Source organism: Sciurus vulgaris (assembly GCF_902686455.1).
Source record: "Sciurus vulgaris genome assembly, chromosome: 3".
Lineage (NCBI taxonomy): Eukaryota > Metazoa > Chordata > Mammalia > Rodentia > Sciuridae > Sciurus > Sciurus vulgaris.
The window spans coordinates 64,605,436-64,632,412 of record NC_136463.1 but is presented as its reverse complement, the minus strand read 5'-3'; the positions used below and the strand labels follow the sequence as shown (position 1 = coordinate 64,632,412).

Sequence of the window (26,977 nt, the reverse complement as noted above, 5' to 3'; positions counted from 1 at the left end):
GACATTATTGTGGGGTGAATAGTAGTAACAGTAGCAGCCCATACTTGCTGATTGGCATATACTAGATATTTCAGGTAAAGCATGACTTTTGATCTTCCCGTCAGTTCTCCTAAGAAAATAATACTATCCCAGTTTTACAAATGAGACCACTGCTGATGCTAAGCCCAGAGTTGGCAAGTAACTTGCCCACAGCCATTAAGTGTCAGAGTTGGAACTCAAACCCACACTGCCTAGCCTGACCCAACTTGAACCCCATCCCTTTTCCCAGCAAGGACTCCATGCTGAGGGTCATTGGTTCCAGCACTGAGAGGGTCAGCAGAAGAAAGTCTGCTTTACTCTGCCTCCATCATTGTGTGTGGACTTTGTAGAGCCCAGAGGAAGAGGAAGCCCAAAGTCAGAGCATTGTCTGGGTGTTTGAGTAGAGGAGACGTCCTTTTGTGGACAAGCTTGGGCTCTGCCACGATCAGAGGGAGGATGGAGTAAAGCCTGGCTGGAGGTCTGGCTGCTGTGGTCAGCTCAAGCTGGTGGTCTTGGCTCAGAGGGAGCCAGCCATGGCTGTGGCCTCCCTCCCTGTAGGTGTTCCCACCCACAGCACTTTCAGCAGGGGAGTTGCCCCTTCGCTGCTAGAATGCTTCTCACTACCTCATCCCAGGAGGCAGTGTGGGGGCAGCGCTAATGAGCTCAAACCAGGCCCCTAACTTCTCCCCACTGCTCCTTGGTCTGCAGAGTAACTCAAACTAAGTCTGAGTCCCCTTTCCACACAGCCACCAGATAGAACATCACCCGTATCTGACTTAGTCTTCTCTCTTCCAGGGAAATGTACTCCCCCATGTCCTCTCCACACAGTGGGTTTCCAGACCCTATCCCCTGCAGGGCTTTTGTAGTACAGTCTGGGTATCTTTGGGGTTTTTCTGATTACAAAAGTAATAGTTATGCATTGTAGGTGGTTTATTTATCCATTTTATTATTATTATTTTTTTTTTTTTCCGCAATAGAATCTTGCTGTTGCCCAGACTGATCTTGAACTCCTGGACTCAAGTGATCCTCCTGTCTCAGCTTCCTGAGTAGTTGGGACCACAGTTGTGCACCAGAGTGCCCAACTTTATCATAGGTGACTTAGAAAACACAGAGCATCACTCTGAAGAGAGCGTACCCAGGATCCATTATTCCAGGCAGTACTGCAGAATGGTTCTGAGTTATCATCTGTCACCTCACCTCTCCACTTGCAGGCTCTGGCACATCTTGGTTTAGACACACGGGGATGATAGATAGGTTTCATTTTCATGTCAACTCAGGCATAGAGAGAGAGTCTGAGAACACAGACAACTGTGCTCAGTGGGAAAGATAATTATAATCGCTTAGCAATGTCTGCCACAGGGGTGGGAAATAGGAGGGTGGCATGTATGCAACCTACTCCTCTCCCTGTGATAAGTGACGGGAAACTGAAACATCAGTGAATCTGAGCTGGTTGTGAGTCCTCAAGTCCTACAACTACATTTTTTTTTCTTGAAAGGTAACAGCTAAGTAGTTGGGTTCCCAGGCAACCTTCCCTTCCATGGAAGTGTGACAAGAAAGCTTGTGACTCAGAGTATGAGACCATTGTGAGATGTAGATCCTGTGAAATTGATCTGCAAACCCATCGGGGCCATGAGCCGGATGCTGTGAGCTCAGACGGGGGTGGGGGGTGTGCTCTGACTTCTGGGCCACTTTCTGGCTGTCAGGTTCACCTTTGTTGCATATGGCTTGTTGGGGCCTGTGACAACGGCTCCAAGGTACAAACTACGTTTCAGGTGGCCTTGTTGAGGCAGGACTTGGGCTGCACAAAGCACTAATCAGTGCCACAATCTGCGCTGGGCCGACACTCTGGTTTGTTCACCCCCACCCACGCTGTTTCTTCCTCTTCCTCTCCCAGCCCATGAAACCCCTGAAGGCCACAGCCACCACCTCCCAGCCTGTGCTCACCATCCAGCAGATTGAGACCATCTTCTACAAGATCCAGGACATCTACGAGATCCACAAGGAGTTTTATGACAACCTCTGCCCCAAGGTGCAACAGTGGGACAGCCAGGTCACCATGGGCCACCTCTTCCAGAAGCTGGTGAGTCTCCATGGAGGGAGCAACCCCATGCAGGGTCTTGGTGGGACTGCTCGTATATGGAGAAGGCCTTGGGAGAAGACTAACCAGCCTGAGCCTTCTTAGCCTCCTGAAGGCCTGAGTCATCTCTGAGTCCTGGACACAAGGTTTATGGGGCATCTGGTCCTGGAACCTTGACTCCCTGGGAGTGTTTCCAGGGATAGTGGGAAGAGCCCCAGTGCTTCTGGGAGAGGACTGCTCCCCCTGCCCCTTTCTCTCTTTTCACGGGGACTTCTCAAGCCAGTCCTGGAATCAAACCTCCCCTGCCAATCTTCTGGTCCCCTGTCTCTCCATGGACAGAGAGGCATGTACCAGATCGGGGGACAAGGACTGCTCACCTGAGATCTTGAGGATTCACCACATCCCAGTGCTACCTGTGTAAAACTGAGCACTGGTGGAGACTTTACCAGCTAATGATCATCTGTGCAGGTCCCCAGAGCAGAAAGTACCGAGAACCCCACCCCACCCGCTGTTGCAGGGGAAGGAAGCGCATGAGTAGAATTCAGGTGCAGACTCTGTGGGGTGGTGCTCACAGAAGTCTTCTGGTTCCCAGGCCTTCAGTAACTCTCTCTCCTAGCTCTGCCTCTGCCTCTGCTGGAACACCTCCGGAGAGACCTGTGAAGCCTCTACCTGGCTCTCCATGGGCTGTCCACCATCACTTCTGCAGCCCTGCAGGCAGAGAGGGGTCCGGGGCTCTTTGCTTGTTCCCTGGGTGTGAATGGTTGAGAGGTAGGGTGGAAGCAGTGCCTCCATTTTTCCTTCCCTGCCCTGACACTAGCTGGTCACTCCTAGGGCCTCAAACTCAGCACGTTCCAAACTAGACTCACTGACTCTGAGGTCACCTGCTCTGCTTCCTGCCTTTATCTCAGTAGTGCCTTGAACTCATCCTGGGCACCTCTTCCTCCCCAGCCTACTTTCACCCTCTCCCTTCTCCCTCATCTCCATGTTCCATAGAGTCCACTTCTTTGATGTCCCTCACAGCTACTAACTTCTTTCCACCCCTCTGGCACCCTTCCTCTTGACCACCCTTGACCTTCTCCTGGACCCTTGCCGTGGCCTCATGAGCGGCCCTCACCTCCAGGCCGCTCTCCTCCCGCCACCCACTACTGCTGGCAGCGACAGAGAGTCATCTGAACCCTAACCAGACCTTGATTCTTCTCTGCTCTGTCCCCCCAGTGACTCCCCGACAGTCACTAAAGGTCAGGTTCCAGGAAAGACTGTGAGACCCTTGCTTGCTGACCCTCTGGCTGCTACCTCCCTCCCCTCTGTGCCCTCTGTGCCTTCTTACACAGGGCTTTTTGCTCTCAGCTCACACTGTAGGCATTTTCTGACTTCTGCAGACATGTGGTTCCATCTAATTGAAATGTCTTTCCCTATCTTGTTGGCCTTTTGATCACCTCCCAGCTTAAAAGTGTCTCCCTTAAAGAAGCTTTTCCCAGTCTCTGTGCTCATCCCTCGTGAGCACTTAGAACTGCCTGTCTCCCCAAAACCACAAGCTCCAGGAGGGCAGACATACTGTATTTCCTTCTCACCGGACCCCCAGAACCAGCCCAGAAATCAGTACATGAATGAATGTGCCAAGACCTTGACCATTGGATTTGGGGAGGACTGGGGCCTGGAGGGAGACATCTGTGTCCTGATCGAGAGCCTTGCTCTTTAAGACCAGCAGCATTGTGGGGACAAGCACAGCTTCTAGAGCCAGGTTACAGCCAAGTTTCAGTCCCAGCTCTGCCACAGATGATCCTGTGACTGGGCAACTTTACTTCTATATGACTCAACTTCCTTTTCTGTAAAATGGGGGTAATGACAGTATTTACCTCAGTGACTTGTTGCAAGAAATAAATGAGTTAATACCTGAAAAGTGCTTGGAACAGGGCCTGGGAGGTTGTGAATTAGTAAATGTTCAGTGTTCAGCCATTATCATTACTACTGTGGTTATTATTATTACTGTTATTAGGAGTGGGCACTCCAGAAGGCATCATTGTTTTTTTTCTTTTTGTACTAGGAATTGAACCCAGGGGTGCTTAACCGCTGTGCCACATCCCCAGCCCTTTTTTATATTTTATTTGAGACAGGTCTTGCTGAGTTGCTTAAGGCCTCACTGAGTTGCAGAAACTGACTTTGAACTCATGATCCTCCTGCCTCAGCCTCCCAAGCCACTGAGATTACAGGCATGTGCCACCACACCTGACCTCTTATTTTTTGAGTCAGGGTCTTGCTAAGGTGCTGAGGCTGGCCTTGGACTTGCCATCCTCCTGCATCAGTCTCCTGAGTCACTGGGATTATTGGCATGCACCACTGTGCCCCATAGAAGGCATCATTTCAAGGGAATATCATAATTCTGATTCTAGTGGCCCCAGATGTTTTCCCTGGTACAGGAATGGCGAACACTCAGTCATGCTTCTCTGGTCTCTGGAGTCTAAAGTAATTGACTTGGGGGAAAGCCTCTTCTCAGCCCTCATGAGGGCAGAAGAGTGTAAACCAGTGGTGAGGGCTGAGTAGCCAGAGGACAGTGGAAACGCTATCCCAATTCTCTTTATCACTTGGACCCAACTGTCACCAGAGCCTCCTGTTCTGGTCTCAGCTTCCACAGGCCTGGTTGTGAGTTTGATACCCACCCCCAGCATCATGAACTCATGCCTGAGACTTCTGGGGCTGTGGGGTTGGCAGGGCTTGGGTAGAGCTGGGGCAAGCTAGGCATCTGGAGGCAGTTTATGTCAAGCTAAAGTCTCTGGGTATTTGATTATTCATTACTGAGAGAAGGGAATTAGCATCTCTGCTGTTTGTTTTATGAGATCACTACAGTGCCAAGCTGCTGTTTCCAAGCAACCTCCACTTTCCAGTTAATGACCCTGGCAGGCCAGACCTTGGGCCCTCCAGTGACTGGAGATGGCAGTTTCCAGGATGGCCTGTGACCTCTGCACATGAACCTATACAAAAATGGCTCCTGCTTTTGGCTTAGTGGAGCGTGCCAGCCCGGGCAGCCAGGCTGTGTCCTTCTCATGGGAATGGGAGGCATGGAGAGCCTTTTCCTGGAAGACTTCAGTGATTTGCACTCTGCCTTAGGAAGCAGTCGTCTAGCACATCTACACCCTGGGACACAGACTACCAGGACTGCCCTGAAAGAACCCAAACTCCTCCTCTTCCTGCCCCTTCCCAGAAATGGTTGTTTTTGTTTGTTTGTTTGATTGATTGATTTTTAAGTCTAATCCCTTGGGGTTGGAACTTACACTGCTCTGGCCTTGGCTTCTCCAGGCATCCCAGTTTTCACTGTCCCCTCTGGCTTCTCTGTCCCCCAGCTGCACCAACTTCCATAAAGGGCTTTGTCTTTGTACTGGGAGGCTCTTGGCCCAGTTGATAGTGCACCCAACCCACCTGCCCAGCCTCTTTGGGTCCATGAACTGCACAAGATTCTTCAGGGAGCAGAGAAGACCACAATTGGACTCTGGGACCGCCACTTTTCCCAGCACCTTGGTGGAAAGTAGAAGCCTCTGATAAAGCCTGGCAGCAGCTGTACCCCCTTGCTACTTCATTAAAACAACAACAACAACAACAACAACAAAAAAGTATTTAAACCAGAAAATCTAGAGAATAACATAGCAGACAACTGTGTAGGCACCTCCCAGAATTAACAGATGTTAAGCTTGGAAGATAAATACCAAAACTAACTTCTATTTTCTCTCTCTCTCTCTCTTACTTTCCTTTCTCCCTTCCTTTCTTCTTTTTTCCTTCCTTTCTCCCTCCCTTCTTTCTTCTGGGGATTGAACCGAGGGCCTCTGCCATTGAGCTACACCTCCAAACCCTGGCAAAACTTTATTATCCAAAATTAAAATATTGCACGTGAAGGTGAAGTCTTCCCTTCCCTTCCCCTTCTCTCCTAAGGCAGCTGTCAATGTGCATTTGATGTGTACTTTATATACTGTAGTTTATATTTTTACTCCATATCTATATCTTTTTATGACATTACATGTACTTTAAAATTTTGCTTAAGTTTCTATATATGCCACATTTTGCAATTCACTTAGCATTTGCTTCAAAACACGTTGGTGTTGCTACATATAAATCTAGTTCATTCATCTGAACTGCTGTATGTGTCTATAGATTCCAGTATTTATGAGCATTTGTTTCTAACCCTTCTACCATCAGAAAGAAGAGAAAGGCAGCAAGTATCCTTATTTACATCTTGGATACACACATATGCAGACTTTTCAAGAGTAGTGATATCCAACAGAAATAATTACAAGCCATATATATAATTTTAAATGTTCTAGTAGCACCCCCTTCCCCAGCAGAGCTGGTGATTGAATCCAGGGCTTCACACGTGCTAGGCAAACCTTCTAACACTGAAATGCATTCCCAGCCCTAGTAACCACATTTTTAAAAAGTGAAAAGAAGGCTCGGAATGTAGCTCAGTGTCAGAGTGCTTGCCTAGCATGTGTGAGGCCTTGGATTCAATCACCAGCACCACAATAAACAAATAAATGATGCCAGGCACCGGGCACACACATAAAAAGTACCCCCCACCAATAAAAAGAAGAAAGAAGTACACAGGTGAAATTAAATTATTTAAAATTTTTTGTAGTTGTAGATGGACGGCATGCATTTATTTTATTTATTTTTATGTGGTGCTGAGGTTTGAACCCAGTACCTCACACACAAGAGGCAAGTGCTCTACAACTAGACCACACACAGCCCAACCCACCCAGGTGAAGTTAATTTTAAGAATATATTTTATATATTCCAACAGATCCAAATATTATTTCAACATTAATTCATATTTTAAAATTGGCAAGGTAATTTACATCCTCTATTATGTACTGAGCCTTGGGAATCCAGTGTAGATTTTACACATACAGCAAATCTCAATTTGCACTGGCCACATTGCTAGCATTCAGTAGCCACATGTAGCTCATGGCCACTGTGTAGGGCAGCATAGTGGGCAGCATAGTACTGTGGTTTCTATTAGAAGTGAATTTGCTACATGGCAGGCTGAGCTCGAGCCTATTGTCAGCTTTATTAATTAATTATTGACAAATTTCTCTCCAAATAATTGTACTAACCTATACCTACAGGCAGTCTATAAGAGTTCATATTTCCCCACATTCTTGCCAACCCTTGATAGCATCAAATTTTTAAATTTCAACCCTTCTGACCAGTATGCAATAGTATGTCATTGTAGCTTTAGTTTGAATTTCCATCTTTTAGAGAAAATATGTATGTGCAGCCCAGGGAAGACTTCCCATAAATATTTGAGGAATCAAATTAGTGAACCTTCGTTTCTCCTTTTACAGAAAGGAGTGATGGGATTTGTCCTGCTCCCCAGAGGAGGCAAGGCTCTTTGTAGTCACAAGTCAGGGGAAGTTTTGGGTTAAGGGATGGGAACCTGAGGGCCCCTTTAAATGCTGTGCCCCACACTCAGTATGGGGAATGGGGAACTGAGCAGACCATATTATCCACCCCATTCCCCTGTCTCCCTGTGCTCCTCGAATTACAGTTTGTGAAAGACAAATGAGGCATTAAGGGACTTGCCTGGGATGGTGCTAAAGAAAGCTAAATGTTATGATGAGTTGAATTTCTGGCCTGCCAACAAAGCCTCTGCCCTGCTCTCCTCCCCCCAAGTACCCTCTTATTAACCTTATTGGCTGACTTCGTTTCCATGGAAACTGTCAAGTTCAAAGGATACTGTAATATGTTCATCCTGCCAGGCCTCCCATTCCCAGAGAGCCCTTTGGAGCTGAGTTAGAGGTTCTGAGCACTAAGGGAGCTCCAGGAGCTCTGGTTAAGCTTTCATCCATTCATTAATCCTCCCCCAGCCCACTCCCACCCTCCTCTCTGTCCATTCTCTGTCTCTTCCCTGCAGGCCAGCCAGCTTGGAGTATACAAAGCATTTGTGGATAACTATAAAGTCGCTCTGGAGACAGCGGAGAAGTGCAGCCAGTCCAACAACCAGTTCCAGAAGATCTCAGAGGTAGGAAGCTCCCCACACAGCCTTCCCAACAACCCCAGGCAGCTCGGAGCCTTCCAGCCTTTGCCTGTCTCCTCCCTTGTTCGCCAGTCAGGGAAGCCGTTCCCTTCATGGGTAACACTTATCCTGACATTTGCTTTTTGACACCTGACATTTTTCCTCTTAATATAAGAATATCGATTGGTTTGATTTTTTTTTTTTTTTTAATCCCATTTCAGGTTAGAGAGAGGAACAGAGAAGGCAAAATATAAAAAGCAGTATTATCCTATACAGTGGTGACCTTGGGCAAGTCACGTCCCTTCTCTTGACCTTTGTTTCTTCTCCTATAGAATGAGCTGTTTGGACTTGTCTAGCTCGTCTCAAACTTGCTGGAGCATTGTTCAAAATGCAGATCTCCAGGCACTTTTCCTGCAGCTTCTAATTTCAGAAGTCTTGGGGTGCAGCTCTGCAGTCTACACTCTAACAAGCTCCTGGGTAATTTTTTACTACCAGGAAGATTTGAGACTAGAAGCATGGCATTGCCTGCCATCAGCACTTCTATCCAGAAAGTAGCAAGAAGGGGATCGTACTTTAGGATCCTTCAAGATCTGCAGCCCAGTTCATTCTTTATTCAAAACGACCCTAGAGACACCTCTCAAGTCAGGGCAAGGAAACCTCTGTTTCTGGGGAGAGAGCATACTTTCGTAGTTTTGGAAGTCCTGCCAGAAAGTCCTTCTGGTCCCTTTGCTTTCCCTGTCTCACCTCTGATGCCAGAAAAGTTGGTGAGACATGGGATAGTTTTCCTGAAACTACTGAGGTTAAGGGTTTTGCCCAAGTTTGGAATCAACATAGAGGCTGCACAAGAGTTGGACAGATAGAGATGAAAGTGTCAACTTGATTATTAGAAAAAAACAGATTGGAAGACATGGCTTTGAATCCATAGCCACATGAGGCTTGCTAATGCCTTACCTCTGAAAGTAAATGTATCTATTGAATCTAGCAGGAATGGCAAGCCACAGATTCCTCCCTGAGATGGGAGCAGAGCCTGCCCCTCTAACTCAGGGTATAGAGAGGAGAGGCCTGGACTCAATTTCTTCTCCCAAACCCATGGGTCAAATGAGTCACCCTCTTTCCAGGAGGACGGAGCTAGGGTAGGGAGGTCCCTCCAAGTGAAGTCATGAGGCTAGAGAACTAGTGCTTCCCCTCACAACTTCCAGCCCTCCCCAGGAACAAACTGGGCTCCCCAGCCTGTTTCAGAGCGGCCCTGCCACAGCTACTTAGATGCCCAGGGCCAGCATGGTCCAAAGAGTGTCTAAAAAGTGCTATTTCCTCTTTAGCCTGGGCTTATTGCCCATTCTGTGTGCATGGGCAGAAACCCCTACACCCTTAAACCCCTCTCAAAGCTGACTTGTCCCAAGCCCATGGCCCTCTGCCAGGTGGCTGTTCATCCTGACTCACTGGATGACGCTCTTGCTTCCTGCTGGCGCTGCCACTTAATTACTGCAATTAGGCCTTTCTCCTCTGCAGCAGGAGTGATTTCATACCTCTAGGCTGCACTGGAGGGGGGCGTGGAGCAAAATTCCTTAAAGCTGGGAATCCAGGCATCAGGGAAAGAGATGCAGCCCAGAGAAGCTGAGTTAGACAGACACACACACACACACACACACACACACACCCCAAGCTCAGCCCCTGAGGGTTTTCTCTGTCTAGAAACAGCATAGGAAATGAACTCCTGCTGTCTGGGCATTTCCTTCCTCCTGGCAGAGCAGGCAGTATCACCTGGGTACCTGACCTTGGCCTCACCTCGCCCCTGCCTTCTTAGGACACTCCTTGTCCAGGCTCTGTGCACTCTGCCTGCCAAATGGAGATCGCATTTCAGCTCCAATTGCAGGCTGTACTGTCCTGTTAGCAAGGGCCAGGGCACCTCTCCCTCTAAAGCACATCACAGGAGAGGTTTGGATGCCATAAACTGTCACTGGAATCTGTTTCCAGCACTCATTCCTGGGTTACTTGGCTTGAACTCTAGAAGGCCATTGTGGTGGCTATTCCTCCCTGCAATCTCTTCTCTTGTGCCCAGAACAGATATAGGTGGTGGGGAGTGTCAGGGGGCTGGGTTGGTGATGAGGCCCTGCTCTTTGGGGAGGGTGTAGCCTGTGGCCTTCAGCATCTCTGCCCCAGGCCCTCCTCCTCCCTGCTCCCCCTGTGCAGGTGCGCAGAGCCCTCCTTGTCTCAGGGGCATTCATGCCCCAGGAATTGATTGATTGGCCTGGTGCTTGTCCATTCAAACCCTGGCCCTGGGCCTGATATGTACACATCCATGAGTAGGGTCTTCTGCAGGGGTTCCTAGGGGGTGGGATCCTGCTCTTGCCGTGCCCAGTCTCTGGGAGGCCCTAGGAATTGCTGGGGAGGGGCTTCAGGAGACAGGTCTGAGGAATTCCCAGTATCTCAGCACTTCCTATCAACTGGTCCAGACCCTTCTTGCCCACACCCCAGCTGCTGGACTCAGGAAGCTCCAGGGAATCTAGATGGCGAGGCAGAGGCACCCTATGTCCTTGGCTCTCCTTTGTCTCCTTGTATTTGTACCCCCAGGTTTCAAAGCCCCTCTTCCTATTATGCTCACAGTGGGGGAGGGGAGGAGGAGGACAGACCAGGTAGTGATTCTTTTCCTCCTTCTGGTAGGAACTCAAAGTGAAAGGGCCCAAGGACTCCAAGGACAGCCACACATCAGTCACCATGGAAGGTACTTTGGGGAATGGGGCTGCTTTACGGTTACCTTCCTTTGTCTGGGTTTTGTGAACTGCAGGCTGTGTGTGAACATGGTGCCCTCCCTGCTTTGTGTGTGTGTGTGTGTGTGTGTACGTGCCCGCGCATTCGGGCTCATTCTCGCACATGCACATGAGAAATCCAGCCTCTCCTCCCCAGGCAGCGGGCCAGCTACAAACGTGCTCCTCCTTAGGATGCCAGCAGGCGCTGGGTCCCTCCTCCCTCCCCTCCCTCCTCTTGCCTCTCCACGCGCCTCCTACCCTCCCCCTTGCTGGAGAAGCTCTTGGAAGAAAGCGGCTGCTTGATTCTGTAGGCTGTGCAGCAGCAGCCAGCAAGGTGGCCGAGTGGCTGGGCTGCTGAGGGGAGCCGGGAGACGGGAGCAATGGCTACACGCCCCTGCTGCAGGAACAGAGGCTGCCATGGAAATTCTTCTCATCATTCGCTTCTGCTGTAACTGCACTTATGGTAACCCAGGCGCCTCTTCATGGGAGGCATGGGAATTAACCCACTGGGAGGGCAGAGGGTTGGCTGGAATGGGCTTAAATGTGACCAACAGGATTTCAGGGGCAGCAGAGAAGGGAGGCTGGGCAAGTGGTTGGATCTGTGTGCACAGCTCTGTGGCCAGTGGAGTTGAAGTCTAGGGGCTGCTCAGGGCAGGGTGGCTCTGAAATGGAAGGACCAGTCTAGAAAGGTCCAGGTCTCCCCACAAGGATCTGTGGGGAACTGGTGGCTAAATGTGTGCATGAGGCTTTGAGCAACTTCCTCAAGAGGCTAAGGAAATGAAGTGGTAGGCTGTACCTATAGGCACAATAACCCTGAGGCCAGGGAGAGGGTCGGCAGGGGCCAGGTGGAGGGGGGCAGAGGGTGTGGATGTCAGCACCTCGAACCAAGAGGGTGCCAGCCTGGGCTGGAGGGACAAGTTGGGAGTTTCTTTGTTTCCGGAGACAGGAGAGGAGGTTGAGCCGCTAGGGTATTGTGTGCTCGGCACACATGCCGCCTCCTCAGGACCGCGCTGGGGGAGCCAGGAGGGACTGGATTCCTCCCAGGAGGATTGTTGCTGGCCTCCAGAGACTCTTGAGAGTCTCACACTCAACACAGAAGGTCAGCTCTGGGAGAAGGGGGTGTGGCAGCTGCTTCTTTGTGAAGGTCACACACCCACCCTTTAATGAAAGGGACACAGAGCATCTTGTGTCCTGTTTCCTTAGCTAGGAGTGAGGATCCCAAGATAGATGTGCGCTGTCCACCCAGCTGTTGCTCAGAAGAGGCCAAAGTGGGCCTAGGCGGGAGGTGTCCCGAAGCAGGCGGGTCCTGCTGTCCAAGGCAAGAAGTGCCTTAGGGATGACCTAAGCTGTGTTTGGCAGGGTGTGAGGGGCAAGTGTGGCCTCCAGGCCAGCTGCTCTAGGCCCATGTGTGTCAGAGCAGCAGGTGGCTGGTTTTAGGACCTTCTTCCCTCCCACCAGGCATTTTGTCTGCACCCTTCTCAATCACTTTGCTTTCCTATCTCCGTGGTAACCTGGGGCTCCTTGTTAAAGGCTGAACTAAGGGGCAGGTGACTGATTGCTGGAGGAGAGATGATGGATGAGGTTTTCTGGGCTCTTTCCCAAAGGACTCTGTGCAGGACCACCTCCCCTTCACCTTCCTGGGCTGACCTGTGTCGAAGTCTGCTCATGATAGAAGCAGCCTCAGAGGCAGCCAGCCTTTCCAGCAGCCCTAGCAGGATAGCTATGGGCACTGTACTTACAGGATAGAAGCTGCCCTGCCAGCCCTCAGCCCCTCAGCTGATTCTGACAGGCTGGGGTCTAGAGGAGAGTGGGACTTGATGCTGGATTGTTCAGAGAGTGAGGGGAAATGCTCTTCTTTGGTCTGGCCTAGGAGTTGGTCAGGTCTCCACTCTACTTCCCTAAAAGAAAAAGGGAGTCATTCCTTTGCTTCCTCTTCCCTCCACAAAGAAAGCTTAGTCTTCGTGGAACAGGCCCAGGACCTGGAGTTCAGGGTTTCTTTGGTTCCTGCAATACCCTATTTGAAGTCAGCATCAAAGTAGGAATGAGGAATTAAGAAGCCAGCTTTCAAGAAGGGGGCTCACCCTAGTAACTAGAGGTCATCTCACACACCCCTGGGAAATCTGTCTGAGAACCATCCTGTCATTTATTGAGCTTTCACAGGGGTTACCCTCTCCTGAGGAAGAAGGCAGCTCACCATTAGAAGCATAGGTAAACTGAGATCCAAAACCCAGCTACTACTTATGGCCTTGTGATTGTGAGCAAGTCACAGAACGTCTCTGTGCCTCAGTTTTCTCATCCGTAAAATGGGGCTGGTGAAAATTGCTTCCCATTTTAATCACAGGAAGTAATGCACACCAAGCAATTAACTCAGTGCCATTGGATGGAGTAAATTCTCAGCAAACAGGAGAGAGACCAGCTTGTTCATGCCAGGAGTCTGATTTTTGGGTGCTATAAGGTGTTGTTTCCAAAAGTCCTGGTCAGGGAAAGGCTTCCTGGAGTAGGGGGAGAGACATGCTTTGCAAGTTGTCAGATGCCAGGTATGCTGGGCCAGACAGCATGGGGAGTGGGGACAGTGGGTGAGCATTAGGGGAAACCAGGCTGGCCTGCAAGAGCCAGGGAACAGGGAAGGGGCAGGAATTCCTAGAGCAAAGGATGAGCACCTCACCTAGGGGAAGCAAGTGTTCGGGGGCCATGGGGAACCCAAACACTGGAGTTGCCCTTCCTCTCTATATCTGACCGTGGCTCCAGAGCCTCCTTCTGTCTTTCTCTCTCCCTATTTTTCCTCCCAGCTGCCCTCACCCCACTCGGCCAAGGCTGAGGCTGCAGGACACATTCCACAGCCCCTGTCAGGTGGATTCTTGAGGTGACTACAAGCATATTAATAACCCCTCTGAAACCCAACCCACCATTTGTACAGAAACCTCTTCCTCCTGGGACTCAGAGAGGCCAGGAGTAGCTGACAGTGCAGTCTCAGCTTTCCTGGGGGCTGGAACTCAAGGGCCCACCCTGTCAGGTGTCTGCTGACCTTGCACTTCCTTGTGTGTCTCTGGGTTCTCTTCTCATGGGGTGATTTCCCCCCTGAAGATGGGCTGAGCCACAAGTAGGTGGGGTGCCTTACAGCAGCTTCAGAAGTGGGCCCCCCCCGACCTGGTAACTGGGCTTTACCTCACTGTCCCAGGACATACCAAGCCTGGTCCTGCACATTCTAGCTCCCATAGCCCACGGAGAGGGCCTCTAGAAATTGCTAGATAAGAAAGGGCTACAAATAAGTCATAGAAAGTGTGTTTGTATAAAGCAGTGGTTTTTTACCATGACTATGCATCAGAACCAGCAATGGAGCTTTTTAAAAATGTTGCTACCCTGTTTTGCCCCGCAGAGATTTGGGTTTAGTCGATGGGGTAGGGGGTGGGCATCTGTTTCTTTTAAGAGCTCCCCCAGTGATTCTAATGGGCAGCCAAGCAAAGACTGCAGATAAGACTCTTGGCATACCGCTGAGACCGCATCTTCTTTGTAGCCAGCAGATTGTTCCCTGAAGTGTCTACTTAGCAATTCACAGGGTATTTATATCTAGGGCTTTGGGGGGACACTTTGGGGACTGGCTAGGGCATGAGTGGAATCTGGCACAACCTGGTCCTATGAGAAACCCAGTTGGGGTCCTTCCCAAACCAATGTCCTGCCTCTTACACCTCCTATGGCAGGAGACCAAAGGTCATGCCCATGGACTGGGGCATTCGGGTGCAGGACCACCAATGCTGAACCACCATGTTGGGAGGGGGACACAACTGCTTTCCGGAAGTACTGGGCTGCCAGCTGCTGCCTCCACCTGTCCCCGCTGAATGCCAGCAATCCTCATGTGGTGTTTGGGTCACAGAGGGGTGTGGCTCACGGGGGCCTGACTGAGCTTGCATTTGCTCAACCTCTTGGTGACTACCATAGCCAAGGTCCCAGTGAATCCCTTCAGAAAGTCTTTGCCCCTCAGGTTGCCACTGGCTGGAGCACAGAGACTTGGTGTGGAGGTCTGGCCTGCCTCCTGGCCCCCCAGCCTTTCCTGTTCTATTTGGGAATTCAAGGACATATAGAAAGGTCTTTCCTCATACAGAAGAGACCAGATGTGTGGGTCAGAGGAAAGCATGCTGTGCCCAACTGACAGGGCCAGGCCTCTAACTGGAGGAGCACAAGAATGGAGAAGCTGCTTTTCTTCAGCACGTCTTCTTCCCTGAGCCCAGAGTCTTGTGTGGGACCCAGAGTGTGCTGGACCTGAAGGGCTTGTCCAGGTGTAGGGGTGGGGGAGCATGAAGGGGAATACCTGCTGAGCCAGACCAGGCCAGGAGGGTCTGGGAAATGTGTGCTGGGCAGTGAGATGCAGAGGCAGAGGTGGCACGGGAGTCTGGGCTGTGTGTCCGCTTGTTGCTGTGGTATGGCTTGCCCTGGGAGTGAGAGTGGATGTACAAGTTACTGTGGAACACCTTGTGGCTCCCAGCAAGTGGATGTTCATGTAGGCTGACAAGATGGCTTGGGGGATGAAGCTGATCTCCAGGGTCTTAAGTTGCTCCTCATATGTCACCGTCCTGTCTCCTTTCCCTGTTCCCCAACAGCTCTGCTCTACAAGCCCATTGACCGAGTCACTCGGAGTACCCTGGTCCTACATGTGAGTGTCAAGCCCCTTGAATGGCCAGGGAAGGGTTAGGAGTTTGGCGGGAGGGTGCTGGAGTTACTGAAAACAGCCTATTTGGGGAGCTGAGCAGAGGGTCCCTGGGCCTCAACTGCGCCTGCCTGGCCTGTAGTAACCATGCCAACAGGGCCAGGGCCTAAATATAGCTTGGCTACTAAGCTTGATGTTTGGCCAAATGCTCCCTAAGAGGCAGGCACTTCTGTTTCCCCATCCTCTGCCTCCTGATCTCTGGTGTCCTGGGAGCAGCTAGCTATTGGGCAAGTAGAGCAGTGTCTCTCTGAGTTGCTTGGTGAGATGAGACTACACCTGGCCTCCCCTACCAGCAAAAGAAGTCATGATGCAGAAGGAATAATGGGGATCATACCCTCACCCTGACTACTCCAACCGTAAATTTTTAGTTCAGATTTTTAGCATGCATGACCAGATTAGAGTTCCCACCTCAGAATTCATTTGGTGAAGATTGAGTACTACCCACTGTCTTATGGAGCAGAGAATCGTCCTTCTCGACTTACTGCGTCCTTTCCTTCCCAGGATCTTCTGAAGCACACACCTGTGGACCACCCAGACTACCCGCTGCTACAGGATGCCCTCCGCATCTCCCAGAACTTCCTGTCCAGCATCAATGAGGACATTGATCCCCGCCGGACTGCAGTCACTACACCCAAAGGGGAGGTGAGCTCAAGACCCTCCCCAGCCTCACACCTATGCTAAGGAGCAGGCAATTGACCAGATGCCCCTGCTCTCCTTCATACGTGGGCATCACTGTCGAGTGTCCTGTGCCTCTCTACTCCTCATCCCTGGTTACCTATGGCATTTCAGGCCCTGGGCTAACAACTTTAACTCCAGTGTCTCATTAATCCTCATAATAACCCAATGAGGCGGAAGGGAAAATTGAGTCCTGGAGAGTCTCTCCAGGTCTGGCATGAGGTCCCTCAGTCATAAGTGTCAGAACAGGATTCTGTACTTGGGGCTATCTGGCTATAAGCCCCAAGCATTGTGCCCCATACCAGAGAAACCGGGCCTCCAGTTATAGACAACCCCCCTGGCAGCTATGTTGTTCTCCCTGGAGGCTGAGGGAACAGAAACTCTGAGCAGCTTCAGCTCAGCCTGCACAGCAGGTAGGCTGGAGCTGGGAATGAGCTGACAGCAGAAGACACTGACGTCACGGATGTCTGCAACCTCGCAGGCTGCTGAAATGTTCCATGTGGGTGCCTAGATTGGCACAGCAGCTCTCCTGGGGACCCTTCTTGATGGAAGGGTAGTGGGTAGCCCAGTGAGGGGAAGCAATGTGAAGAATTAGAGGGACATTGACCCTTGTGGGTCAGCATCCTGGCCTAGATACAGTGCTTCCTGTCCAATAGAGGTAATTAAGTGGCATTTAGGAGTGAAGGCTGACTGGGTTTATGCTCCTTTGTTACATTTATGAGCCTCCAATGTCTCCTGGGAAGAGAAGTAATGAGGGACAGGGTCTGGAGCATGACTAGCGGGGCATGGAACTGTCTTGGTGCAGTTCCCAGCCCTGGTTTGCAATGCCTAGGAATGTCATTAGTTTGTTGTACTCTGGGGATAGCTCAAAAATCTCCAGATTGCTTAGAGCACCATCAATTTCAGGTCGTCTTAATTGTATCCTTTCAACATGTTCACCCACATCTTGCAGCATATGTAGGTCACAAGGTGTGTAGTGCACAGAGGGGAGGCTGGGCTAGAAAGTGACAGCTCCAGCGAAGCCCACTGGCTCTGAGGATGGGAGGGAGGAAACTCTTGAAGTCCCATGTGCAGCAAAACGCCCCATCCATCTAGAGCCCAGGTTAGAGGTGGCTCTAGGACTGCTACAACCCCACTGAGGGACACCCAGCATCTCCCATCCACTGGGGGAGATTGACAAATACACTGCGAAGTAGCAGAAACAGGCCTGAGTGGCCTGCAGGTGAAGGCTGAGCTGAAAGTAGATCAACTTCCCAGGCTCAATTAGGATGTTCTTTGAGGATAGAGGTTGTTCATGGGTCGGGCCAGAGAAACCAGGTCATTCTGGACTAGGTCCATCCAGGGGGCGCTGTGGAGAACTGTGAGAAAGCTGCCATTTGTCAAACACATTGTAATTGTGGGCACCGTGCTGTTTCATATACACCATCTTGACGAATCCTACCTTACGAGGCAGATGTTCTCCTCCTTGTACAGTGATAAATCTGAGATTTGTGAGGTTAGGGAACTTGCCTGGGGTCCCAGCTAAGAAGTGGCAGAGTCTGGATTCCAGCCTAGGACTCCAAAGCCAATTCTCTTAACCACTAGGCAATACCACCCCTCCCTTCCACCCTCCCTAGCAGGGCAGTGTCCCCAGTGCAGGCTGGGCCCTCAGCTGTACCCACCTCTGAGCAGGCTCGGGGTGGGGGGGTGCCATCTCCTTCAGACACGGCAGCTGGTGAAGGACGGCTTCCTGGTGGAAATGTCAGAGAGCTCCCGGAAGCTGCGGCATGTCTTCCTCTTTACAGATGTCCTGCTGTGCGCCAAGCTGAAGAAGACCTCTGCAGGGTGAGTATGTGGACGGGGGTTTGGGGTCGCAGTAGGGGGAACCAGGCCTGACCCTTGTAGAGCCCTCAGCAACCTGGGACAATCTGTATGGTTTTTCTTCTTTCTTTATAGAAAGTATATTAATTAATTTTATTAGCCTTTTTCTAAAAATAAAGTATGCTTTAAATTATAAAGAAAATACCAGGACATGACAGAAAAGAGCTGTCACCCACACAAACATAAGCACCAGTCTCCTGCAGTTTTATTTCCTTCCCAGTTTTTTAAATGTCCTTGTTTTTTTGTTTTTTTTTCTTTCATATAATTGTAATCAGAGTGAATGCCCAATTTGGGGCTCTGCTTCTTCTATTTCACGTCATAAGCATTTTCCCCATTGCTGCCTGATCTTCATAATTATCATTATACTTTCCTGTATGATGTTACAAGTGGATATGCCATAATTTACTTAAGCATTTTCCTTTTATTAGACATCTCTAAATTTTTGCTAACTGCAGTTCTGTGAATGTTCATTAAATCTGCCACCATTTATTGAGGGCTTATGCCATGCCAGGTGCTATGACAAATGCTTTGAATACATTATTTCTAATCTTCCCAACAATGCCACAGAGTGTTTATTATTATCCCCACCTCACAGATGAAAGTTCTAGAGAAGGTAAATAAGTTGCCCAAGGTCACACAGCTAGAAGTGGAGGAGAGGGGATTTGAACCCTAATCTAAATTGAAAACTCCATTCTACGTCCATATCAGTAATGTGGGTCTGCACTGTGCCTTGAGCAGGAAAGTTTCTTCAGTATTTATCCATATATTTGTCCACCTCCATTTACTTATCACCTACTGTGTGCCAGATACACTGCTGTGCAGTAGATAAGCCATGTGCTTATTGCAATAAGGAACTGGAATGAGAGGTACAAACCTAAAGTTCTAAGGAAGTCAGAGAAAGAGAGATCATATGAGCTTCAATAGAGGGAATGACTCCCTGGACCTAGATCACCTTCGAGATAGTTCTAAAGCAGAAATGTCAATAATTAGCCTACCTGCCTCTGCACAAGTCCTTTGCCCATTGCAGACATTACTAATCAACCATGTTGCCCTTTCTCAATAGGCTTGGATATAACTTTATAATCTTTAATCCAGTACCCTCGGTGACCCTATTAATCAGAGTTGGCATCTAGAATAACATCTGTATCCTGTGTCTAGCCTAAAGGATAATGAATGGGAGCCTAAGTCTAGATAGTCTAGAGGGGAGCAAAGGTATTGGATGGAGAATAGGAAAATGTAAATCTAATCAACAGGGTTTTGTTTTTCTTAATAAATAAATGATTTGGGATATTTAAAAACACTGGTCCTGCTGAATCTGAAGACTGTCAAAGTGAAGGATGAGAGCCCTCCCTGCTTGGCTGACCCCAGACCTGACTGTCATTACTCTATGTGTGCATTTCTTAATCTCGCTCTCCAGGACAGCATTCATTCTTACCCCTGGAGAGTTCCCAGTAGATCCCATTTGGGTCATTGTTTTTGGTCCTGGGCCCAGTAGTTCAGGACTGAAAAGCTGACTTCCCTCTGGCTCATGTCTCCCGCTGGCTGTTTTCAGGAAGCACCAGCAATATGACTGTAAGTGGTACATCCCACTGGCCGACCTAGTGTTCCCATCTCCCGAGGAGTCTGAGGCCAGCCCCCACGTGCACCCCTTCCCAGACCATGAGCTGGAGGACATGAAAATGAAGATCTCTGCCCTCAAGAGTGAAATCCAGAAGGAGGTGAGGAGAGCCTGGCAGCAGAGCCTTGGGACCATTTTGACTGGGTCCCTTTAAGTCGGGTATGCTGGGGGAAGGGGACAGAAAGGGGGAGTTGTAAGGTTGATGATCTGCTAAGGGAGGCAGGACACAAGAGTGGGAGCCTTCAAATGTGTAGGTGATAAGAGAAAGCCCCAAACTAAGGCAGATAGTTCTGCAGGTGGCAGGAAGGCCAAGGAGTGAGTGCTCAGAATTTGGTGGGCTAAATTATGGGAAGTTTTCTGGAGAACAGTATATGTTGAACACTAGAAAAAGGAAGCAAGAGAGGAAGAACAAGGAGAGCTTCTCAAGGAAAAGCAGGACTTATGCAAGAGAAAAAGCCTAGGAGATCTCTTAAGGACTGACAGATCAAGTAGGCAAATAAAAGGGGAGAGAAGGGACCTGAGTACCACAATTAATATGCTTGGCCTAAAAATGCACAGAAACTTGTGCCTTGACAGAGTGCTGAGATTCTTGACACACATGGAACATTCATAATTATTTATCCTATATTAAGTCACGAAGAGCTGGGCATGGTTGTGCACAACCATATTCCCAGTGACTCAGGAGGCCGAGGCAGGAGGATCACAACTTTGAGGCTAGCCTCAGCAATTTAGCAAAACCTTCAGTAACTTAGTGAGACCTTGTCTCAAGTAAAAAGGGCTGAGGATGTGGCTCAGTGATAAAGTACCCCAGCTTCAGTCCCCAGCATGCATGCACACACATGCACACATGCATACGTACACAATTAAGCCACAAAGGAAATTTCAATTTTAAAAAAATTAGTAGCATACAGGTAACATTCATAGACCACACTGCCATAAAATTAGAAGTCAACAACTAGAATATTAGTTGAATGACTGGAAAGTTAAAACTTTTAAGTTACAAAAACAAAAAAGAAACTGTGGACTATTGAACTGCATGAAAATGAGGGTCATACATGTTAAAACCCAGGGGATATAACCAAAGCACTGTTAAGAGGAAAATATGTAGCCTTAAATTCTTACATTTGAAAACAATGGCTAGAGGAAAGGACATTGAAGGAGCCTCCCCAGTGAACAGAAGGCAGGGTGTGGAGTGGTTTGTTTGGCCTGTTCTCTTCCTTGTCTGTCCAGGCTTGGCTTAGACCTCACCTCCCCTGGAAAGCCTTCTCTGGTATCCACCCTCACTATAATGTGGGTTAGGTGCCCTGCTCTCTGTCCCTGCTGTTCATCTTTGGTTTTGCTTGACTGGTATTGATTATAATAGCTTGGTCAGCTTTATCTCTTCCTCACTAGAATTTGAACACCAGCATGTGTGTTGTTTTCTCTAGTTCTGTGCCCCTAGTACTTAGCATGTAGTAAATGGGTGCTTAGTATACAACTATTAATGAGTAAGTGACCAAATGGCCTCTAAGGATCCTTTTGACTCAAATGTCTCCCTTTGAACAGGGAAAAGAAGACCACAGTGGTATTTGGGGCAGGGGAGAGGCCTAGGAGTGAAAGTGAGGAGCGGGTACATCTGCCCAGAGGGAGTGCTCTGACAAGCACAGGTGTCCTCCTCCAGCAGGGGTGGGGCCCAGCCTGCTACAGTGACACCTCCCTCCCCATCTGGCGCTGCCCATCATCTCCTCCAGGGGCAGCCTACGGGCATGGTTTTTCCCAGGCCTGGGGCTGACAGGTCTTGTACCTTCCTTAGTCGCCAAGCAGACATGACCTTCTGCTTAGTCAGGTCAATGCTTACTGAGCCCCATTAGCTAAAAAGGGTATGCCAGACACCTGACGGAGCGCCTCACCCAGAGAAGAAGGCAGCTGTGGACACGCACACGTGTGTGTATAGATATATTTTTAAAGGTATATATATTTATATATATACCTTTAAATATATATATAAATATATTTATACCTATAAATATATAAATACCTTTAAATATATATATAAATATATATTTATATTTATATTTATATATTTTATCATGTTTTCTCCCCAGTGCTGGGAATTATACCCAAGGGCACTTAAAAACTGAGGTATACCCCCAGCCCTTTTTATTTTTATTTTGAGATAGGGGCTCACTAAGTTGCAGAGGCTGGCCTTGAACTTGTGAATCTCCTTCCTCCGCCTCCCAAATGCTGGGATTATAGGCAAGTGCCACCACACCTGGCTTAAACATATGTATTTTAAATGAAACAAGACCACGAGTTATTTTCCAATTTTGTAAGCTTTTCTTGTAACTGTACCTTAGAGCTCTTTGGATCCATCAGAGTCTTTTTAATGGCAATGTCATGTTCTGCTGCTTGACCACACAGCGGTATATTGGGGTATTTAGATAATTTCTGATTCTTTACCCAGAGGAGGCAGGACAGTAGTACACATCACTGTCCTCATGTCTCCGGGAAATTCCCTACAAATGACATGGCCAGGGCAAACAGTGTATGCATTTAATTGTCAGATTTACCTCTGAAGTTGTGTGCTTACATTTCTCCCAGCAGCATGTGAGAGCCACTGTTCCCCATGCAGTTGTAATAATTTTGCCAGAGTAGTAGATTTAAAAAAAGAGAAATTTTAAAAATACTGGGAGGGGGTAGTGAGAGATTAATTCTAATCAAGGAGGGTACTGGAACTGAGACTTGAAGCACAATGGCAATTAATAAAAGGGAGGGGGTTCTTAATAAAATAGAAAGTTAAACATGTGGAGGAGAAGGCTGCATTGGCAGAGGGAATGGCTTGTTGGAGAAGGAGGCTGAGCCAGGGGGCAGGGGGACACAGTGGGATATCAGGCTGGACTCAGAGACTGGAACCCTACTGTCAGAGACCCTGTGGCCAAGACAGTATCTGGGGCTGACAGGCATCTAGGAGTTTTTTTGTTTTGTTTTGTTTTGTTTTTTTGTTTTTGATACCAAGGATTGAACCCAGGAGTGCTTAACCACTGAGCCACATCCCCAGCCCTTTTTTTATATTTTATTTAGGAACAAAGTCTCACTGAGTTGCTTAAGGCCTGGCTAAGTTGCTGAGGCTGACTTTGAACTTGCAATCCTCCTGCCTCAACCTTACGAGCTGCTGGGATTGCAGGTGTGTGCCACCACGCCTGGCATGTCTCTGTTGTACCCAGGATTTAATTTATAGAGGTGATCAAAAAAACAATGCAGAGAGTTTGAGCCACTGAAATATTTTTATTACTTACAGTTCCCGAGAAAAGGGGTCTACCACATTACACAGGGACCCAGGGGGAAGCCACAGGGTCATCAACAGGCAGAAGCAGAAAACACAGGACATGGTACCACAGTGTTAATTAGGCTTCTGTGGAAGAAGGAGGCCAGGGTGGGGGAACAGCTTAGCATTGCCTATTTCAAATAAAGTTGGGGGGCTTGGGCTTTGGGGTGGTCTCTCGTTGTCCCTGACCCTGGGTGATTTAGGGCAGAAGAAATACTGGCTTGATGGGTGAGAGTCCTATAAGTGGTTGTTGGGGATTTGGGTTTTGGATTAGGTGTTGGTTTGGGGGAGAGTCATCTGGGACCTTAAGAGTTAGCCAGTCCCGAGAGGAGGAGTGGCTTCTCCTCACCTAGGTAGGCCCCCCAAGCTGTCAAAGCATCATAAAATATAGAAAATAAAAAAACCGTGATTAACACACAGGGGAATGTTGTGCTTAGAGCTGCTGAGTGAGAAGTGGAGTCTGAGTGTGAGGGAAACCATCTGTGCCTCGTCCCCTGCAGAAAGCCAACAAAGGGCAGAGCCGGGCCATCGAGCGCCTCAAAAAGAAGATGTTTGAGAATGAGTTCTTACTGCTGCTCAATTCTCCCACTATCCCGTTTCGGATCCACAATCGGAATGGAAAGGTCAGGAAGGGCGGAGTTGGGACAGAGATAACTCCTTTTCTTGGTCCAGAGCAGCCCATTGTCCATGCTGCCTGGTCCCCCACTTTCCAATGAGTCCGCTGTGGTTCCAGCCCTGAACTCCCTCTCCCTACCCGTGTGGAACCAGTGCCCTCTGCTGGCCACCACTAGCATTGCCAGTCCTGTCAGCTGGTTTCCCAAAGAGGAGCGCACCCCTTCCCCACCTCCCAACTGCCTCCTCTAAGCTCAGGGCTCCGTGGGTAAAGAGCTTTTCTGGGAGCCCCAGAATTGGGGAATATGCTTGGCCTCACTTGTCACCCCACTGAATTCTCATTTCTCTTCAGAGCTACCTGTTCTTACTGTCCTCGGACTACGAGAGGTCAGAGTGGAGAGAAGCAATTCAGAAACTACAGAAGAAGGGTAAAGTCCACCATGCTGCCCTGATGGTGCCCATGCCAACAATGAGCCTTTTGCATTTCTTTTTTTTTTTTTTTACGGTGCTGGGAACTGAACCAAGGGCTTTGATGCTTGCAAGGCAAGCACTCTATCAACTGAGCTATGTCCCCAGTCCAGCTTTTTGCATTTCTAAACATTTACATGTCAGTGATCTCTTCTTTAGTCTTCACAGCCACCCTGTAAGATGCCAGGGGAGTTGGCACCTAATTGATGTTTCTGATTAATTGAAACCCAAAGAATTAAAGTGAATTCACTTAATGCATACAATGAATTGGTGATAGAACTGGACCCAGAGTTCAAGGATATGCTGTTCTCACTTGCTCTTGCTCTTACTCTTATACACACATACATAAGCTTCTTCCCATAGATTCCTCTGACAGCACTCACAACTGTGCCCATGTGAATATCTCCAAGTCTTTCCCTCCCAAGGGCCAACTCCAACCCTCGAACTAAACTGCTTTCCTGCAGCAGCCCCCAGGGAAGAGCAGCAGATCCTAGTGAACCTGTGCTGATGCTCCTTCCTCTCTTGCTTCCTCCTGTAGATCTCCAGGCCTTTGTCCTGAGCTCAGTGGAGCTCCAGGTACTCACAGGATCCTGTTTCAAGCTTAGGACTGTACACAACATTCCTGTCACCAGCAATAAAGACGGTAAGATCTGGAACCTGAGGTTGCACAAGCAACAGATCCAAGCCCCCAGGGCATTGCTGGGTCCTTCTGTAAGGACCAGCCAAGATACATGGCTACCAATGTCTGATCTCTATTTAACTGTGCTGGGAGTATTTTATTGCTAGGTACATAGAGATCTGTTTTAGTCAGCTTTTTCACTGTTGCCACTAAAAAACCCAACCAGAACAATCTTAGAGGAGGGAAAATTTATCTGGGTGCTCAAGGTTTCAGAGGTGTCAATCCAGACAACAGGCTCCATTCCTTGGGTCTCAGGGTGAGGCAGGACATCATGGTGGAAGAGTATGGCAGCTCACTTGATGATCAGGAAGCAGCGAGAGAGGCCTCCACTTGTCAGACACAAATATATACCCAAAGCCAAACCCCCAGTTCCCACCTCCTCCAGCCACACTCTTCCACTTCAGTTACTACTCTGTTAGTCCCTATTGAGATTAATTCACTGATTAGGTCACAACTCTCACAACCTAGTCATTTCTGCTCTGAACCCTCTTGCATTGTCTCACACATGAGCTTTTGGGGGATACCTCACATGCAAACCATAACAATATCTTAAATAGGGGTTACTATCAAATGACTCCCCAAATGGCCCCTAGGTCCTCTTCAGCCCTCTCAGTTGGGAGAGAAGAATCTGGCACCCTGGGCACTGGGATGGTGTTGAGTTCCTGAGGCAGTTCCTTAATGGAAGCAAAAGACTGTAGCCTAAGGGGTAGGGGAAGATGTTGGATGGAGAGAGTAGTATATGAGAAATTAACCCAGAAGTTCCCAGAGACTGGATCTTGGAAGGCTATAAATGCTAAGTAAGGGAGTTTAAAAGTCATCCAAACTGAGGGACCTGTGGGAGGTTTTTAAGCAGGATCAACTGTGACCAGAGTTGGACTTTGGCCCAGAGCAGGTGGGTTCTGGCTGCCCATGTGCTGGGAAAGGATCCACTCTCTGAAAGTGGTTTCGAAGCCAGCCTTCCTTGGCTTAGTGGGATCAACTAGGGATCCCTGTGTCCCAGGCAGGGATCAGAGCTGAGCCTTCCCTCTTCCATTAGCAGAGTGACTGATCAAATTAGTTTTCCCCTTGAAAGGCTAAAGTAGGAGGGCAGCCATGGCATAAGCAAGATTCACAGGGAGGGAAAGTAACCTTGGAGAATAGTACTATCTATCTGGCCCAGGAGTGTAGGTAGAGGCTGAGCAGAGGGGGAAATAACCCGGCACTAAGACCTGGTGCAGCTCACATTGGAGGAAGCAGTGGGCTTTGCAAACTTTCCAGCCAGCCACCAGGTGGTGCTGTCAGACCACCCTGCTGCATCTCCCCAGGTCTGCAGCTTTCCCTCCTGCAGAATCGTGGGTGAACTTCTCAACACCCCCTACCTGGGGGGCTTTTCTCTCTTTCAGATGACGAGTCTCCAGGACTCTATGGCTTCCTCCACGTCATCGTCCATTCTGCCAAGGGGTTTAAACAATCAGCTAGTAAGTGCCCCTGAATACCTTACCCTAGGAAGAAGTTGGGTGGACCCTGTTCATCTTTTACAAAAAGACCCATGGTGAGGGGCTGCCCGCCTGCTCTGCTCTGCAGGCTGGGGCCCTGCTAGTATGCCTTGTGGTATGGGGCATTCCCCTAAAGGCCAGGAACCAGCTCCTCTTGGCAGGAGACTCACCCTGCCCTCTCTCTATAATCTACTCTCCCCAAGTCCTCATTCCAGGTATCTGAAACCCTAGAGCTGCAGACACTTGGACTTCAACCCCACCTCTGCCAGTTACAAGCCATGTGTCCTTGGGCAAGTTTCTTAACCTCTCTGACCCTCAGCTTCCTTCTCCATAAACGGCAGTCACACTTGTTAACACTGACCTGAGAGTGAACTCAAAGATGATCATGTATGCACAGTGCCAGCTCCCATCCTTTTCTCTCTTCTTTATTATCATCCCCTAAGTCTGGAGATTATTAGAATTGTAGATTTAGTAATACTAAATCTGATTCATATTTTACAAATTACACTTTATCTATTATATATATTTTATCTACTTTTTACCCAGGAATCTATGAGTCAGACAGCTCCTACCCATTTACCAGGTGAGGAAACTGAGTCACAGAGAACTAAAAAGGACTTAACATCACACAGGACCAATAACCCAGAGCTCCTGACTCCTCTCCTCAGCCTGCCCCTTCCCTCTCCCTTTCCTGTCCGTCTCCCTGCAGGCCCCTTTCAGAATTTCTGCCATTGGCCCACA

At 49.0% G+C, this 26,977-nt stretch overlaps 1 protein-coding gene across 5 annotated transcripts in view; it reads left to right on the top strand.

Moving 5' to 3' along the window:
• ABR (ABR activator of RhoGEF and GTPase) overlaps positions 1-26,977 on the top strand; it is a 184,749-nt gene that overhangs the window by 118,168 nt on the left and 39,604 nt on the right. For all 5 annotated transcript variants that reach the window (XM_079130772.1, XM_079130773.1, XM_079130774.1 and 2 more), the window contains 11 exons: positions 1,913-2,098; positions 7,995-8,102; positions 10,758-10,818; positions 15,439-15,491; positions 16,047-16,187; positions 17,923-18,044; positions 19,633-19,798; positions 23,503-23,625; positions 23,967-24,042; positions 24,621-24,725; positions 26,144-26,218. In XM_079130772.1, coding sequence (XP_078986898.1) covers positions 1,913-2,098; positions 7,995-8,102; positions 10,758-10,818; positions 15,439-15,491; positions 16,047-16,187; positions 17,923-18,044; positions 19,633-19,798; positions 23,503-23,625; positions 23,967-24,042; positions 24,621-24,725; positions 26,144-26,218 — 1,216 coding nt within the window. The remainder of the gene's footprint in view (positions 1-1,912; positions 2,099-7,994; positions 8,103-10,757; positions 10,819-15,438; positions 15,492-16,046; positions 16,188-17,922; positions 18,045-19,632; positions 19,799-23,502; positions 23,626-23,966; positions 24,043-24,620; positions 24,726-26,143; positions 26,219-26,977) is intronic.